Source organism: Aplidium turbinatum, chromosome 2 (genome assembly GCF_918807975.1).
Source record: "Aplidium turbinatum chromosome 2, kaAplTurb1.1, whole genome shotgun sequence".
NCBI classification, from domain to species: Eukaryota; Metazoa; Chordata; class Ascidiacea; order Aplousobranchia; family Polyclinidae; genus Aplidium; species Aplidium turbinatum.
The window spans coordinates 37,689,461-37,706,989 of record NC_137473.1 but is presented as its reverse complement, the minus strand read 5'-3'; the positions used below and the strand labels follow the sequence as shown (position 1 = coordinate 37,706,989).

At 36.8% G+C, this 17,529-nt stretch overlaps 1 protein-coding gene across 1 annotated transcript; it reads right to left on the bottom strand.

The window, feature by feature from the left end:
* Positions 1–5,254: 5,254 nt before the first annotated feature.
* Positions 5,255–15,160, bottom strand: LOC145764909 (discoidin, CUB and LCCL domain-containing protein 1-like). Its single transcript, XM_082576606.1, has 8 exons — positions 14,938–15,160; positions 12,910–12,960; positions 11,454–11,552; positions 10,549–10,716; positions 9,816–10,007; positions 9,255–9,374; positions 8,912–9,084; positions 5,255–6,725 (listed from the first exon to the last, which is right to left on the bottom strand). The coding sequence occupies exons 1-8, from the start codon at positions 15,143–15,145 to the stop codon at positions 6,588–6,590; spliced, it is 1,149 nt and encodes a 382-aa protein (XP_082432732.1). The 5' UTR covers positions 15,146–15,160; the 3' UTR covers positions 5,255–6,587.
* Positions 15,161–17,529: the final 2,369 nt, after the last annotated feature.

The window sequence follows — 17,529 nt, the reverse complement described above, 5'->3', positions numbered from 1 at the left end:
TAAAACGTTTTGCCCCAATTTCCATAAACTAAAATTTTGGGGTGTAATTTTACCGAGCTTCTTTCTGTGTGGCGGTTATACCACAGTCTCACTGTGGTTATACTGTATCACAAATATCAGTTTAATGTCTCTGGCAGTAGGCTAGCCAATTCAATTTTTTTTTTTTTTTCATTGCTGGCGATAAACATGTGGAGAACGATAAGCAGAGGCAGATTCCATCCCAATTCCATCCTACATTTTACAAAATCCGAGATAAAAGTAGCAGACCAAACTATATATCAAACACATAGCTTAACTTTTATCCACATGGAAGCTACACATTGGAGTCACCGAAAAAAAAACATGCACTTATCTTAGACAATGGTGTTTCTACAAATAAATCAAACTTAAGCGATAGGCCTCTAACATTTGATGCATTACTTCGGAAATATATTTTTTCTTTTGTTGGAAGATGTGAAGTATCATTTAACTCTATTGTTGCCTCCCTGATGAGGTCTGATTGCCATCGTATATCAAATTACCGTCTTCATTAATAATAATTCTATGTATGCTATTATCTAGTTTTGATGGCTGCCATGTCATCTGATTGTCTTTATCGTTCTGAATACTTTCAGTTCTTCTAACTTGTAACACTACCGTACCATTATACCGTCTGTAAACTTGTAACAGTAGATAGCCTATTAGTGAGATTTTGTGCATTTGCAGTTTGTGTATTACTTCGTTATTATTTCGTTGTTGTTGTTCGTTATTTGTGCATTTGCAGTTTGTGTACCGGTATTATTTCGTTGTTTTGTTTTGGATATGGACAGCTTTGTCTGATGCAAATAAATTATTATTATACAATGAGAGTAGGCAAAGCTTGCTCTTCTACAAATTTCAAACATATACCTACTGGACTAAAATCACTGCGATGCATCTGGAGGCATCGTAAAAAACAAACAGTCATCTTAGGCTATCGGTAGTGAGATCACAGTCTCTGAAAAGTGGAAAATGTCAAGGTTGACAATCTTCCATCATTCCATCCTAATTTCATCAGAACTTTGTAACAATACATCAAGACATGAGCTACAAAGGTTGAAAAATAGATTGAGTAAAGGTTTCTGTTTGATTACGTTTCTTAAACTGAAATAGGACTACTTCTATGTTTTGTTCTTGTTGAACCAACGCGACTGTTGCCGACGGCTGTTCGAGAACGAGAAGTCGACAATTAACGCTCACACTTCGTGATTAGCCTACTGAGTAGTAGCCTATAGTAGGCTATAGTTATTAGGGTCAGTTTCTAATTGTTTCCGAGAGGTGGTGCCAGTGCGGTGGGAAATCAGTTAAAGGTTGTTATGCCGAGAGTCGCTGTGTGTCTAAGACTCTACCCTGTTCTCTGTTGTAGGTTAGGCTACTAATCGTTTTTCATGGACAGTCTCGCCGAAGTAGCCTAGACCAATTCTAGCTACTTTAAGTTCGAAAATTATTATTGTTATTGTTAGTTGACTTGGTCTGAGTATGTAATCCTCAGCTGGCTTTTAATCTATTAGGCCTACCAATGGAAGTTTTTCTGTATAAAGAAAAAACAAAACTTTTTAAGAAACACTCCTTTTTCTTCGAGAAAATTCTGCGTTCTTGAACCGATTCAGTAGCCTAGTTCTTTTTATCTAGAATTGTTCATTAAACTTCGATTAAGGTTTACTAATCTCCGTTGCCTGACCTTGCCAGATAGCAGTCTCGTTTGCTTTTTCGACCCTGAGTGTTATTGTAGACAGTGATGGGCATTATCGGCGATAATTTAGCCTACCGGCGATAATTATCGGCGATAAATTTTTATCGTCTATCGTTATCGCTCAATTAATTTTTCAGTTATCGTTTATCGTTATCGCCAAAGGCAATATTTGATTATCACCGATAAATTTTATTTCGGATCAACAGACAAGTGGAAAAACCATGAAAAGTAATATTTTTACTAGCCACCTAGTTAATGAAACTAAAATTGAAACCAGTTCTTCTTCAGTGCCTGAAGTGCGTGTGCACAGGTCGTTGTCAGGAGAGGGGGCACGCCCTTTTTGTGTTTTTTTTTTGTTGGAAGTGTTAGTTTTTAGTAATTATCGTAAAAAAATAAGATCTCTCTCGTTAAAACATGAAACTTACTGTTTTAAGTGAATTAAATCTTTAGATGTGTAGATTAAGTAAAATTGCAAGACCTTGCCTTGAGACGTGCGGTTACGCCACAAACTCAATTTAAAAGAGAAAATTCGCACACAATAACAACACAAGATCGGTTATAGACCGTAAAATCGATTTTTTTTTAGCTTGGCGATATAACCCCTGTGATATAACTTTAATCCAAAAATAATAACCAAATGCGTAAGTGCCGTTTAACTTAAAAAGTTAACTCATTTGTGCCGAAAGTGAAAGTATTTAAAAAATTTTTAGAAAATTTAAATATTGCATAATTATGACCTAAAACCAGGGAGTCGAACCGTTTGATTTTTCCGGTTCGGGTCCGGTTCTGGTTCAAAGATTGTTTCAAAATTTGGTTCAGTTCCGGTTTAGGTTCGAAGAAACTTAAAACCGGTTTTATAAGTTCCGGTTCGGGTCCGATAAAATTAGGCCTAGGCCTACTATTGCCCAACTACTAACTAGCCCAATTGGGCGTGAAAACCGCAAGGTTGGCAACACTGATCTCAACACTGCTTAGCTCAATTAACTTGCCTTTGTTGTTTGTTGCACAAGTTACAATCAAACTATATTGTCTATGATGTCACAGAACAGAAGTTGTTTACCTCAAAAAATTCCTCTCCAAAGCATCGATGATAGTGGATCTTGTGTTACGGAATAGGCTATAATTCATCCGTACAATGTGGCCTCCAAGATAACAACATGCTACGTACAACTTCACTTACCACAATGCGAACAATGACGTAATGCTGGAGTAAACCGCTTTTTTCAACCGGTTCGGGTTCGGTTAGGGTTTAAGCTAACTCAAATTTTCGGTTCAGTTCCGGTTAAGGTTCAGACAAAATCGCACCAAAACCGGTTTACAAAAATCCGGTTCGGATTCGGTTCGACTCCCTGCCTAAAACACAAATCACAAGTATTTTTTTTTCCAAATTGTCTTTGTACTTTTTGAGAAAAAAGTCGTCCTATATATAGGACGCTAGGCAAATCCGTTATCAAATTTCACAAGTTTCTTGTGCGTAATCCCATAGGGTAATACGTAAGCGTTATTACGTTTTACTTATCGCTCAAAGTAATAAATGGGAAATGTCTTGTTCATGTCTTGTCATGTCATTATTGTCATCGAGCATTTTATTGAAATGAAAGTTCAAAAAATATGAAGATGAAAATTAGCAAAGTAACACAACATCACTAAAACGAGTCATTGCGGAATATGATATTGCTTGAAGCATTTGACATGCAGACCGACATCACATTTTTTGCATCTTGTAGCCTAGTAGGTAGGCCTAAGCCTAGTTTTTGCATGACAATTGGCGCATCGAGTTGCGTGGTAAAATTATGCTAAATACAGTATAACTTTTCTCATTTAGGCCTACCTATGCGACATAGCCTACCTCAATCAAATATTTTTATTCCCACTAATAGGCTACAGTGCCTAGCCTATATTGTAATTTTCATCTCAACAACTCGGCGTTCTGCCGTTGATTTAATGATAGTGTTCACAAAGAAAACAAAAAAAATTATCTGAAATTATAAGTAAATTACAATAATTATGTTATTGTTCTAAAACAAACACGACTAATTTGACAAGCTTGATGGATTTCACAGTATGCACATTTTTACTACCAATAACGCTTAAGATTACTGATAAACTTTCAAGCATTTGTCGTTTTTTGGAATTTTTTCAATTATTGCTGACTTTGATGTAAACAGCCCTTTAAGCAGAAAGCAAAATACAAAGTTTGGAATTTTTTATGGTATTTTCATTTGATTTAATTACTTTGCCTACTGCACGTAAGCGGCAGTGTAACAATTGATAAAAGCATCCAACTGGTATCTGAAGGTATAATTATAAGAACGGCGGTTACCTCAGGGGTTTGATTCTGAATCAAGAGGTTGAAGATTCGACACCCACTGCAGCTGTTGCGATTCCATTCATGCATAACTTACAAAAAGTTTTGTCCCTTTACAGTAGGCTATATTATGTTCAATTTTTCGTCATGTTGATGAAAACAGTTTGTGCCGCATGGGATGGGGCAGCGCTAATCAAGAAAAAAAATTATCGTTATCGGACATTATCGGCGATAATTTTATCGTTATCGCTTAACTTTTTTTTGATTTATCGTTTATCGTTATCGCTTTAGGCATTTTTCGTTTATCGATTATCGTTATCGCTTAACTGAAAAATGAGTTATCGCGCCCAACACTGATTGTAGATTGTTTGGACGTAATCAAAACGATGGCCACTGATAAAGGCTCGTGAAATTTTGATTCAAAAGTTTGAAACAAAGTATTAATTCTAGTGCTGAAAAATAAAGATAGCTCAGCAACATCAAACACAGAAAAGAATGGATGAGTTAAATTTTAGCAAACATTATAGCCAAGGCCCGATTAACCATGAGGCACACGAGGCACAGGCCTCAGGTCTCCTGCTTTTGGGGGCCCCCAATTTTTGGTGTTAAATGTTGTACATTGTACACAATATTTCTGTTATTTCACTTTTAATGTAGAATTTCATGCTATCATACACTGAGATGCCCACCGAGGCATAGCCTAATATTATATGGATGCAGCCTATTTCGTCCCCTGAACACTTTGTCCCCCGATTTTGTACCCTGAAAGGATCAAGAGAAATAATAGAACAAAGCCGAAGTCGCTGATCTGTAGTCGCTGAGTTTCCGCAAACATTTTAACACTGTCATTAGCCTACGTTGTGTTACCAATGCTACTAGCCTACAGCTAGAAAATTCCAATGCAATTGCACCCCACTGTCTTGCTTCTTTCCTGTTAGGGTAGGTTATGTCACAATGAGCAAAAGTCATTCATGGGAGCTGTCATGCAATACGGCCCAGGATTCACGTTTTTATGGAAACAACGCATTTTCGAATAGCGAAAAAAAGGAAAACATGGTTAGACTAAGCCAAACAACAACAATAAAACTGCAATCTAGCATTGAGAGGAAGAAAGTGTAGTTCGGTTAGTTTTGATATGTTTGCGGAAACTCCGATTAGCGACTTCGGCTTAGTTCTATTATTTTCTCGGTCTTTTCATGGTACGAAATGGGGGTAGGCCTACAAAGTGTTCAGGCCTGTGTTCAGGGTATGAAATAGGTTGCACCCATATTCTATCATTATTAATGCTTTCATGGTCATGGGCAGATTTTCTACTTAGAAAGTTACTTGTTATATGCTAGGCTTCAGTTGATCACTGCTGCTCTACATCGAAAGCGATTGCCAATAGGGGCCCCTAAACTTAGTTGTGTCTCGGGCCCTCGTGAGCCTTAATCAGGCCCTGATTATAGCCTACAAAGGTTCGACGTAAAACATTGTAGCAAGAACTCTAGCTTACAGTTAAACAAAAGTTACAACCACCTTACTGGATGGGACTCGAACTAACAATTTCTAGTTTGAGAGGTCAATACCTTGTTTATTAGACAACTAAACGAAATAATAAACCAAATAATGGCTTGCTAAAAACATTATTAGGTACCATGCCATTGGAGCAAAACTTGTTTGGTTTTGAATTTTTACCCTCAGACTGACAAAGCCTTTAATAAATTAATTATTCTTGGTAGTTTGTCATACTTGCAGAGGCTTTTCACGCAGGGCCGGTCACCGAACTTGGCAAAGTGAACTTTCAGATTGTTGGAATGTTGTTGCCGGGTACCAGAATTTTATCCACTAGATGCCGCTGAACGGAAAGCAGTTCTTGAAATGCGTTGTTCAAACGTAAATCCCAAAAGCAGAAACAGAATCAGCGCCGTTTGATCTTGAGCCGATTGGTTAGCGCGTCACTTCTGGAACGAAGAAACTTCAAGATCAATAGCGGCGCTGGTTCGACTCTCGGGGTGTGCACTTATGAGCAAAGCACGTTAAGGGCTGCTCTCCATTCAGCAGCATCTAATGGATGGAATAATTCCCCGGCAACAAAACTTCAACAAACAAAAACTTCACTCTGTTAATCTCGGTGACCGGGCCTGCGTCAGTGATCCAAAAGCCTCTACAAGTATGCGAAATTGCCAGGATTAAGCTCTGCAAGAAGCTTTCCCAGTCCGAGGATAAAGATTCAATCAATCAATCAGTTCGACGGGTGGCCTAATCTCTGAGCTAACTATAGGCGGACGAAGTTAGTAGTCACGGTTTTACAGGCAGAAGTGTCGCATGAAAAAATAGAAAGATTTAAAGCATTCGCGTTGTTTTGTTTGCTTCCAAACTTGAACTACAGTATAGCCTCAGTAGGCCTATCTTCCTAACACAGCGATCAAAAGTCGCCATGCTTTCAAAGTTAATGTCCACATTTTTTAAATGAAATACATCATAAGCCAACAAGAAAAATTAATAAACACAAGATGTCAATTGCAGTTATGTAGTTATTTTATTGTTGAGATTTACTTTCCAGTATTTTGGCTGGTAGGCTGTGATCTAACAAGTAAGATATTCCAGCCGTAATGATATGTGGTTATGCCATGTCAGGACAATGAGACGAACATATCTCGCTGTTATCGGATTCAAGAACATGTTGGTCACGTGACTTGTCATATCGGTGTTGGCTTGAAACACCTAAAAATTAAATAAAGTGTTTTAAACAATATTGCCTGTGAACTAAAAACTATTCATATCATCTACTGAATTCATACAATAATTGATGCAGGTCTGGTAGCCTATGACTGAAATTGACGGTATAAACTTTCTACTCAATTTAAAATTTGTTTGCAGAGTATTTATTTTTTATTTATTTACTTGCATCAGACAAGAATGTCCATATTCAAATCACACAAAAAAATACAAAAATAAAAGACATAGGCGGCAGCAGTAGCAGCCTACAGCCCACACGCAGCTGCGGCGTAAAAGTAACTGAAAAGAAATTACAAGCTCATTTTGTTCAAATAACCAGTGATGTACGCGCATACAAAAAATATTGACGCTGTCAGCGTAAACGCAAACGTTCGAAAAACCATACGCCGTATGCGTCAACGTAACTTGTAAAAAAGTTGGCGGCGTCAGCGTTAGCGCATACACTAGCACTAGCGTAAACTAATTTTGCTTGCTAGGTGCGAAACATTCACACGGTATAAACCATTCAAAACAAACAAGTTATATTTTGAATTTCCACGAAGATACACAAGCATCTGAAAGTGTTCATCTGACATTTTGCTGTGTTTTGGTTCCAATATGTCTTTGCCCATTGAAAACATTCTTTCAACTGCAGCGCTGGAAGGTATTGGCGTGTTGTAGCGAAAAAAATACATTTGACGCTATGCGCTAAAAAACCGCAAAAACTTTACGGCGTAGCCTCAAGCGCAAACTATCCAAAAAAATGTGGCCGCAAGCGTTAGCGTAAACAAAGTCTACGCCGCAAGTATGCGGCGTATACGTACACCTCCGCAAATAACCAACCAGTAAGATTTAACGTTAACGTTTGACTGTTGATATTTTTGTACCATGGCAGCCATCAAGGCTAATTAACAGCATCAGCATGCATAATTTTATTGTAATAAAGACGGTAGGCTACCGGTAGTTCGATTGACGATAGCAGTCAGACCTCATCAGGAAGGCAGCAGTAGAATTAAACGACGATTTGCATCTTCCAACAACAGAAAAAACGTATTTCTGTATTAATGCATTATATGTAACAATGTTACACAAGAGTGCAAGACCTGATGATCACGGACACTATATTGTTTGGGCAAATTATGAATTATTCTAAATGCGTTATTGAAGGCAACACGCAAGATAACAAAGCGCATAATCTTCGCACACACGCAAGATATTCCAGCGCAAAGGCGTGAAGTACCATAGTCTATTGACTCTATTCATTGAAATCTACAAACACTAGAGAGAGAGAGAGAGAGATATTGTTTATTTGCCTTTCTAATACGACTCGATATAAAGAAACACAATTACATACAAATCAAAATATGGCAATAGAAAGGTCTGGCAGCACCGAACAAACTTGCGGTTAACCAGTCAAGGTGCTGCCTGTCATCAGTCATCTTACATTGCAGCATCAGACATTATAACTGTATCAATAAAACATAATGATGGATGGAACAGTAGCTTCGAAATCGAATTGAATATATAAGGTTTTGTAGAATATTGAATCAAGACCAGCTGGGAAAACATGAGCATATATTGAATCATATCGTTTAAGAACACAAATACGAGGTTACATGAGATAATATAATTTAACTGAACGATTTTAACGATTTAATAAGAACTTAACAAGGTAATTTTATAAAGTTTTTTAAACAAAGCAAGGTGTTTGCTTTTAATACATTCATCCAATTCACTCCACAATTTAGTACCCCGATGTGTCAGAAGATTGTGTGCCACGGATTTGTTTATTTGTGGAAGAAAATACTTCATTTTATTTAGTTGTCGAGTGTTGTGCGAGTGAATATTCTCAAGTTTTATAAAACGATCTTGCAATACAGGCGGTAGATTATTATTGGAAACTTTATGCATAAATTTTGCAATTTCGAGTTTGTAAATATCTTCACGTTGTAAAATATTCAAAGATTTGTATAAGCTAGTGACGTGACTGAATTTTGTACTTCTAGTGATTGCGCGAATAATATTATTGTGTCTTACGTCAACTTCCTTGATTAGTGTTTTACCTGCAGTACCCCATATTACCTGCAGTACCCCAGTACACTAGCTTATTTTTAGGTCTAAATTATACTATTTAGCTTTTATAACAAATGAAATTAATGACAGTAGTGTTGCTAGCCAGCTAGGCTACTAACCAGGTTATTTCCATCATCAGAAGTCATCATTGTCATATTGTCCCTTGAGTTTCCATAAGATATCATAAAAGATTTGATCCATTCCTCTCTCGCTGTAGGCCGACCTTGAGTGATCACGCCAGTGAGCAAAGTTGGAGTGTGAAAGACCACTTCAATCCATTGAAGTCCATTGTCTGAATGATTATATTTTTTATAAATCCTTAACTCAATTAAAGCTTAAGGCCGCGGAGGAAAATTTACAACTGCTACTGCAATTAAGTCATCTGGTTGTTTAAACTTAGCTTATTATGTTTCACGACAATGTAGGTTAGTGAATGACGATCTGTTGCAGATGGTGGCTTACTCGATGCAAAAGTAAATGTCCCTCGTTGCGCAGTGTATGACTGGCTTAAAAGGTTGTGGCTTCGTGATGCAGGAAAGGTTCTCTTTGGTTGTCTTTGAACCATGACAATTCCACCTTCATCTGCATACAACAAAACGATTCGATAATCACCGCCAAAAGTTTTAAAGATCTTATAGTCTGAGAGCATGCAGTCGCATTTGTGTTTCGCTGAATTCGGAATTCCAGTTTATGGAAGTTAGCAAAAGTACAAGTTTCTGTTTGATTCTTAAAAATAGCTATTTCCATAACAAAGTCTTTAAATAGAAAGTTGTGCATTAAATGAAATTTATAACTTGTGTTTGATGTGTAAGTTCCCACATCGCCTATACTGTAAAAGAGTTATTACGTTCCTTTAGTTTTCTCTTGTCTTTCAGACACACCTACTGGACCAGAGTCGACCTGATTACTTTAGTTGTTGTAGAGGTCTACTAGCTACAAGCTGCGTTTGGACGGTATGGTTTTGACCATATAGGCTATAGGCCTTTAAATAAACAATATACCTTTGATATTCGATTAACCTACCTGTTAACTTTCCATCATGGATAGCTGCCCGACAAATTTGCGAATTGCTAGTATAAGTTCCTGTCCCGTATAGTATAACTCGATTATATGAATTATGGCTTTGTTGGCAGTTTCTAGGACATTTTACAATAAATTGCATTTGCGAATAGCTTGAAGCGACGCTGCTGCAGCTGATCTGTTGAATGGGAATCACTGCAAAAGTTGAAACATATAAATGAGAAAACAACCATTATTTTCAATAAGTCTTGCCTAGTTGCTTGGTGTTCTCCAACCAAGTTTTTCATAATAAATTAAAATTGTTTTATCATCATTGTCTAAAAACAATGGGCTATCTGCGAAGTCACAACGATTTAAAATATATGGAAAGGAAATGGTAGGCTTAATAAAATTCGAAAGGCTTAATACTATACTGTAGGATAAGCTATATGCAAATAGGCATGGCCACTAGTTTAAAGAACCTTAAAATCATGCTTTACACAAAGATGAAATTCAAGTTTACAACAAACAAAACGCAGCGAAATATTGGAACAGTAAGTCTGATCAAGTTATCCATGTTTTTGGAATAATCAAGTATTTGCAAATTATGTTTAAACTAATCAAAAACGTAAAAATAATGTTTAGCCTAATACCATATTATAAAACAATAGAATTTACTTACTTAGGACTTATTAGCTTAGATAATAAGTAACATTATAATAAAGGAATTTGATGAAAGCTATTTGCAGTCATTTACTGTCTTTTGAGCGCCAGGCCCCAACCGTTTGACCAGTAGGTTGGTTATTCAATCTTGCGAGAAACGGAGCCTGATATTCCCCAATCCCTGTTGCATTGTATGTGCTTGACGCGGTGATATCAGCATCCGCTATCCGTCCATCTCGTAATCCTATCGGACAGTTGTTGCCTGGAAATGTTTTACAAGTTTTCGTCTTTCAGGCTTATGAGGAAAGATTCTCATGCTATTGTAGGCCTATTATTGTACATAAGCTACATATGAAAACTCACAAAGATATAAAACAAATCAAGCGTTTAATTCAAAATTGAAATGGAATTGATAAAATCCAGATATCACGCAGCTTATGGTTGTTTGATTGGTTCGAGGTTTCAGTGGCAATGGCTGAATTTTTTCTGGTTAAAATGGTTAGGCTGCCATAAAATCTGCTCGTCGCAAAACAGCCAGCCTACAAGGTGGCGCAGCGAATGAGGAGTTAGCTTTCTAATAATACGAACCTGGCTCAATGCCCGTCTTTGACCACTTTTATAATAATAGGCTTACATCTTGTAACCTTCAGACCAAAAAATGTTGTAGTCCGACATTTTTTCTACCATTGAGTAGAAATATGTTACCACAATTATAAATTAACGAAGACTAATGCAAAAAAAATGCAAAACTCTATGGAAAATTCTGCGTGCGTCGCTAGTTTGCTGAGTGAAGAAGTGCGTTCAACCACATTTAAACTGGTTGGCGGTTTGTTGTCAATCAAGGGCACATTGCCGACTTGATCGTGTCTTGGTTTTTGTCAAACTTGAAGATGCAGGAAATTAAGATTGACCTGAGCTTTATTTCACCAGGCAAATAAAGTTAAGCTAAAGATATGGCATAACTGCGCAAAAGCGCCGTTTCATGATTAGTTTTCATACGTTTTCTCAATTCCTGTTTGACAAATTCCTCAACTCTGTCGTAGACGAAGACAACAGAACTTGAGTTATTTTGCACTTCGGCATCTTCAGCTGCATGTTCTGCAAGAACAAAATGAGATTGAGTTGTTTTAACATAGAGAAAGCGTTTTACAAAATATGGCTGACATTAGTTTTTGAACGAAAATGTGCTGGTGTAGTATAATGGATCTAGAAGAAAGTTGGATACACCAGGGTCCAGGGCTTCAAGAAAACATGAATTCTAAAAGAATATAAGCCATGTAAGAAAGAGTGGATATCTCAAAAAGCAATATGCCTGATAAGGGGTGCTGAGGGGGGGGATTGCTCTCCATAATATATTGTTGTCTGTTGATGAATTTTACCTTCTTGTAGTTGTTTTTTGCATACTTTATAAAGCCTACCATTTCATAGACAAATAACAATTTTGTTGGATTTTTCGACAAAACAATGTAATTGCATGTCATTGTAAAATGCGATCCTTACTGGACATATAACATATATAATGACTGAAGTAGTATTATGGGTAACATATTCACAAAAAAAAATTGCATATTATTTTTTCCAAAAATAGAGTTTGCTCATCTTACTCCATTGCACACTTTACGCAGTTCCAACTAAACATACAAAAATCGAACTCAGAAAGTAAATGTCCGTGGTAGTCATTGGTACGCAAGAAATAGTATAATTTAAAATGATTTGAAAATACGAATTGCTAAGGCCCATTAAAAACATTGCACTTTTTATAAAGCAGAAATTCGCAAAGTTTATGCCCAAGGTAAGTTCGATTATTCAATAGGGGTAGATTCTATCCTGTTGAGAAACCTTGACAAACTTAATAAAATAAACATCATATTAAAAAAAGTAGTTTTAGATCAATGAAATTCTACACATCAATTTATTTCCCTTGCACAGGCAATTAATCTTTGCTGCTCGTTCTGTTTCTTGTGGATTTTCTAATCATTAAAATTTTTGTCGTTTGTATGCAAATAGGAAGTGCCACTTATCTGTGTCTCCTCAAGCTGTGTAGCTAAAACAGATTATTTTTGTTCGGTTTTTAGTTGTGCTGCGTACTTTAGAAATAAACCATTTGTTTTTGCTTCTCAGTTTCAATGTTGGTGGTAGGCCTACAACATTGCAAACTTTCTATCGAAAATATTCGCTCTCTATCGCGATCGTAGATCATAGTTTTATAATAGTGAAATCAAAATTTACCAGTCTGCATTATAATTAACGTTTGCTCATCGGCAAGGCATAGCTTACATTGTTTGGGATAGTAGAAATTTCAAAACATTTTAACTTAAAGCATAATATGCTTACTGTACGCAGACAACCACTTCATCTGGTACACACTTTACCAGGTCTGGTCAGATCCTTAGGTTTACCAGATCGGATGAAGATATGTAACCTACCAGATAAAGTGGTTGTCTTGGTGGCCTACCTTGTTCTTTTTCAAACTCTTCAATTTTTCGCGATAACAGTTCAAGTCTTTCTGCAAAACAAAATGTAAAACTTGAAAAGGCAGCATACTGATGAGCTTATTTTCTTAAATGCTTGTTCAAGGGAACAATGTTTGATCCGATAAACCGAGTCTATCATACCACAATGGCCCTACATTTCTATACGGTAGTGAAGAAAAGATTTAGATATAATCATAGATGCAATAATAAAACTTACTTAGAGACGCGGCAATATATGTAATATTTGTAATATTATGCAGATTTTGTACACTCTTGCTAATAGTTTGACTAAAACTTCTTAAAATCACATTTTCTGAATTTGACCGACTTATAATTTTATAACTCGTTGTTTCACGTAGATGCAAGGTAAGTCAACAAATGGACTTTCAGTCACACAATTAGCAACAGACGCCAAAAACACGCAAAACTCTGCGAGATGTGACAAATTAGGTCCAGTTGTATGCAGCTCAAGTTTTCACAACAACAGTTGTTCAGGAAAACCATATCTTTGCCCAAAACAGTGTTTTAATCTTCTATGAAACAAGCATAGAAAATTGGAATGCAAAATATTTTAAAGGGCGGGGAAACCCAAATTTACTTTTTGCGAGTTTTTTGTTTCAGCGTGATGTCATTGTGTACAACATGCGTTTTAGCAAAAAAAAAATCCAAATTTTGTTTCCCTCGTCTCGCTAAGGCCGCTTTTGTTTGATACCCGTTTGCGAGGTCTCGCGCGCATCAAGCTGTGATTCTGTTCGCTGTGACGTCACAAGGTACATATAGTTGTGGCCAAAACTTTAAGACCAGACTTGATTTATGACGATTTTTGCATTACTTCAAAATACTGCATCATATATTGTTTCAGTTGCATCATTTTTATGCATCATCTTATATCTGATGCAGTATTTTGAAGTAATGCAAAAATCGTCATAAATCAAGTCTGGTCTTAAACTTTTGGCTACAACTATATGTACCTTGTGACGTCACAGCGAACAGAATCACAGCTTGATGCGCAACGAGACCTCGCAAACGGGTATCAAACAAAAGCGGCCCTAGCGAGACGAGGGCAACAAAATTTGAAATTTTTTATTGCTAAAACGCATGTTGTACACAATGACATCACGTTGAAACAAAAAACTCGCAAAGTTAATTTGGGTTTCCCCGCCCTTTAAGGGCGTCGTCGTTGCCGGCAGTATTGCAGACCTGAAAGTTTGTTAGTTTTAAATTACTGTGGCAACTTTTTACTTCTAACTTCCAGTCTCAGACTAGTTTATTTGTCTTGCCAAGAATTGTCTTGCCATAGCCGACGTAGTGTCGCCATCTTTCATTAAGTTTTTCACGCCGTCTACGTCAGAGTTCTAGATTATATGTCCGATTGTCCGTTTTATCATGTGGCCTACTTCTTATTCTAAAAGCATGTCCAAACTTACTATGAACAATACGTTTATTTATTCAGTTCTAGTACTCGTAGGGGATCTTCGAGTGTAATCTTTCTGATTTCATCAAATTGCATCACTCCAGAAGTCCATCAAATTATGTTTCTTCAATTTATAAACTGTCAACCTGTAAAGGTACTATCCGCCTGATTGAGACCCATGCCCCCACCGAATAGTAGAGATGAAAAGATCACTGTCTTACGACTATTTTTCTCAAAAAAACTTAATTTTTCCAATAACAAAATGAACCATCACGAAAATAAGGAGCTTTATTTTTCTGAGCATAGCATGGCAACGTTTGTGGGCTTGCAAGCTTACCTTTAAGCATGTATGCTAAATACTTACAATATGGTTAGTAACTTACCAAGGCTTGTTTACTAAGTTATTCAGATGGTGGTAGGATTACAGATCTACTCAAATTATAATAAGCATAAGTTAGAAAGCGTGCACTTCGACTTAAAACCATTCAGTTTGAAGCATTAGTTAACAATGTAAAGACAGCAGAACTGGATACTGCATCATTTTTAGTGGTGTTAAACTAAACAAGTGATATAATTCTATTATTTTTTTACAAACCGGATTGAGCATTGATTTCTTTTTTCAGTGATTCCACGTCACTTTCGTTGCAATTGCATTCCCCGGCAATTCCTTGGATTCCCTGCGGTCCAGGAGGACCTCTTTGGATAGGAAAACACACCTCATTTGCTTCTTGGGCTTTGCCTGATGCAGCTAAACTGATAGTTGTGATCAAATAACAACCAAAGAACATAAGTCGTAAAGTCATGATTTTAATTTTTTCAAGTCTGTAGAAGAACCAAAAAATTAGAGATTAATGCATCAAAAGCCTATTTTTTCATTTTTTCAAACTAAAACAAAACCACACAAAAACACAAAAGCGATGCAGATATTTTTTATCTCGATTGACTTATTTTCCAAATTTTTGTACAAAAATACACTTTATAATAAATTAGTTTCATGTGGTTTTGACATATTTCAAAAAGTTTTTTCACGATAGTGTTCGGTGTATGTTTAAATTTAAGTGTTCTGGTATCTTTTCCTAGCAAATGATCTATGCAGTCATATACAATAGGCTACCTCACCTTGCTGTTGCTAGAACTTTTAGTTGTGGCATAAAGTTGCCATAAGTTACATAGTCGGTTAAACTGTAGGAACTTAAATTGATTTGTCATCATTTGCATGCTCAATATAAAATGCAATTATTTCTTAAAATTGAACCAATAGGTTAAACATAAAATCCAAGTGCCTGCGTTAAAGTCTTTATTACCTAATTATTAGTACCCTTTATTAGTAGGCTACCTAAAATTACCTAAATGATTCAATTTTTAACAGAAAAATTTCCTCTTTTGTATAGCATCAGTCCGTAGCCTACCAATTAACAATGTTAACGCCAATTTCTTGAAAGCTAAATGCGCCAGCCATTTCTTTTAACCTTTGTATTGGCCTCAGCTTGTTCATTAGTAATGACAAGAAAGACGAAAAACAACAATGTTAAACGGAAACACGAGCGTTCAGCCAAGGACATAGAGCAATGACCTGTTCAAAAACCATCCATCAGCAAAAACTGATTTCAAAAAAGCCAAAACTGCTACACCAACCTCATCTAAACGTGACTTGAAAGCCTTCTCGGCGAACCTACTGCTGTACCTTTCTTCTGCCAAAGTTCACAAAATTTGTTTTATCAAGGCAGACTGATTGATTGATTGAATCTTTATCCTCGGACTGGGAAAGCTTTTTGCAGAGCTTAATCCTGGCAGTTTCGCATACTTATAGAGGCTTTGAATCACTGACGCAGGCCCGGTCATCGAGATTGACAGAGTGAAGTTTCCGATTGTTGAAGTCTTGTTGCCAAGGAATTATTCCATCCATTAGACGCCGCTGAATGGAGAGCAATCCTTAACGTGCGTTGCTCAAGCGCGCACCTCGAGAGTCGAACCAGCACCGCTTGATCTTGAATTTTCTTCTTTCCGGAAGTCACTCACATTCGATCTCGAGTTATAACCCCAACACAAAAAAGCCAACATTTTGGTTTTAAATTAAAAAAAACGTCCAGACTGTGTGCCTCTAAATTGCTGACAAATGAGATGACGGTTTTCTTAATTAGGCCAGTGGCGCCCAAATTTTTTCTCAGGCGGTCAGATTTGATAATGCGAAAGTGCTCGCTGGCCAACAGCCTCTGACGATTTTGTTTTTAAAGATGCATAGAGCTACAGCAATATTGTATTGTTTCATGTCATTTTCATAGAACAAAGCAATATGCAAGTTTATACGTATTTTGTTGTAGATGCATATCACGGGATATGACAAGTTAGGCTATATAAGTCATCTGTTTCTCTATCAGAAATTAACACATCTTGAATAATCACTAGGCTACTATGTTTATGTGAAGGATGAAACTATCGTCTTGACTTCTCAAGTTTGGTTCGAAGTAAGTGGAAGACAAGCGTGAAATATCACGCAGATGGGAGTCGCTCAGCTTTGATCTCAAGCGGTTCTTCTTCAAGTTTATAACCGAAAACAAATATGTTGAACCGAACAAGCTCATCATTTTTTTGCCAACTTGTACATTTATGGAAATTTGTTTTTATGCAGTTGCTGGTAAAAGAGCACGAAAAAAACATGTTGCTATCGACTTCGCAGAGAAGCTCAGTTAGCTGCAGGTGAACTAGAATCTCATCACGGTTCAAGCAGAAAGAAATGAAAAGCAATAATAGGACTCAACAATGATTCTAACCTTTTTCGCCTGACTTTTGTCTGACAAAAAATAAAATACTGTCTTTATTAACTTAAAAAAGTGCAAACTCAATTTGTATGATTTCTGTGTGTCTGCTGGCCAAAAATAACACTTTGGGCCACAACAGGCACAGCGCACAGGCCATACAAAAATGTGTCTCGGGCCGGATTTGGCCAGCTGGCCAGACTTTGGACATCTCTGTCTTAGGCTAAAACTTTAGGCAAGCAGTTGGTCATAAAAAACACAATAGAGCATACGCTATAAGCTATATTTAGATAATATATGTAGCTTACTTCACAATGTACAGTAGATATTATTATTAACAACCTTTTTTAGCTTGATGCTGTGAGTTCGCTGTGGTACAACAGCAAGTTGCACTAGCTTTCGAAACACAGTTCCCTAGTCATGTGCTATGA

Coding starts and splice junctions, on each gene's coding strand:
- LOC145764909 (XM_082576606.1), bottom strand. CDS start 15,145: ATGACTTTACGACTTATGTTCTTTGGTTGTTATTTGATCACAACTATC. Junction 10,717..11,453: donor CAAACAGGAATTGAGAAAAC/GTATGAAAACTA, acceptor AAACATTTCCAG/GCAACAACTGTCCGATAGGA. Junction 9,085..9,254: donor GACATTTACTTTTGCATCGA/GTAAGCCACCAT, acceptor ATAATCATTCAG/ACAATGGACTTCAATGGATT.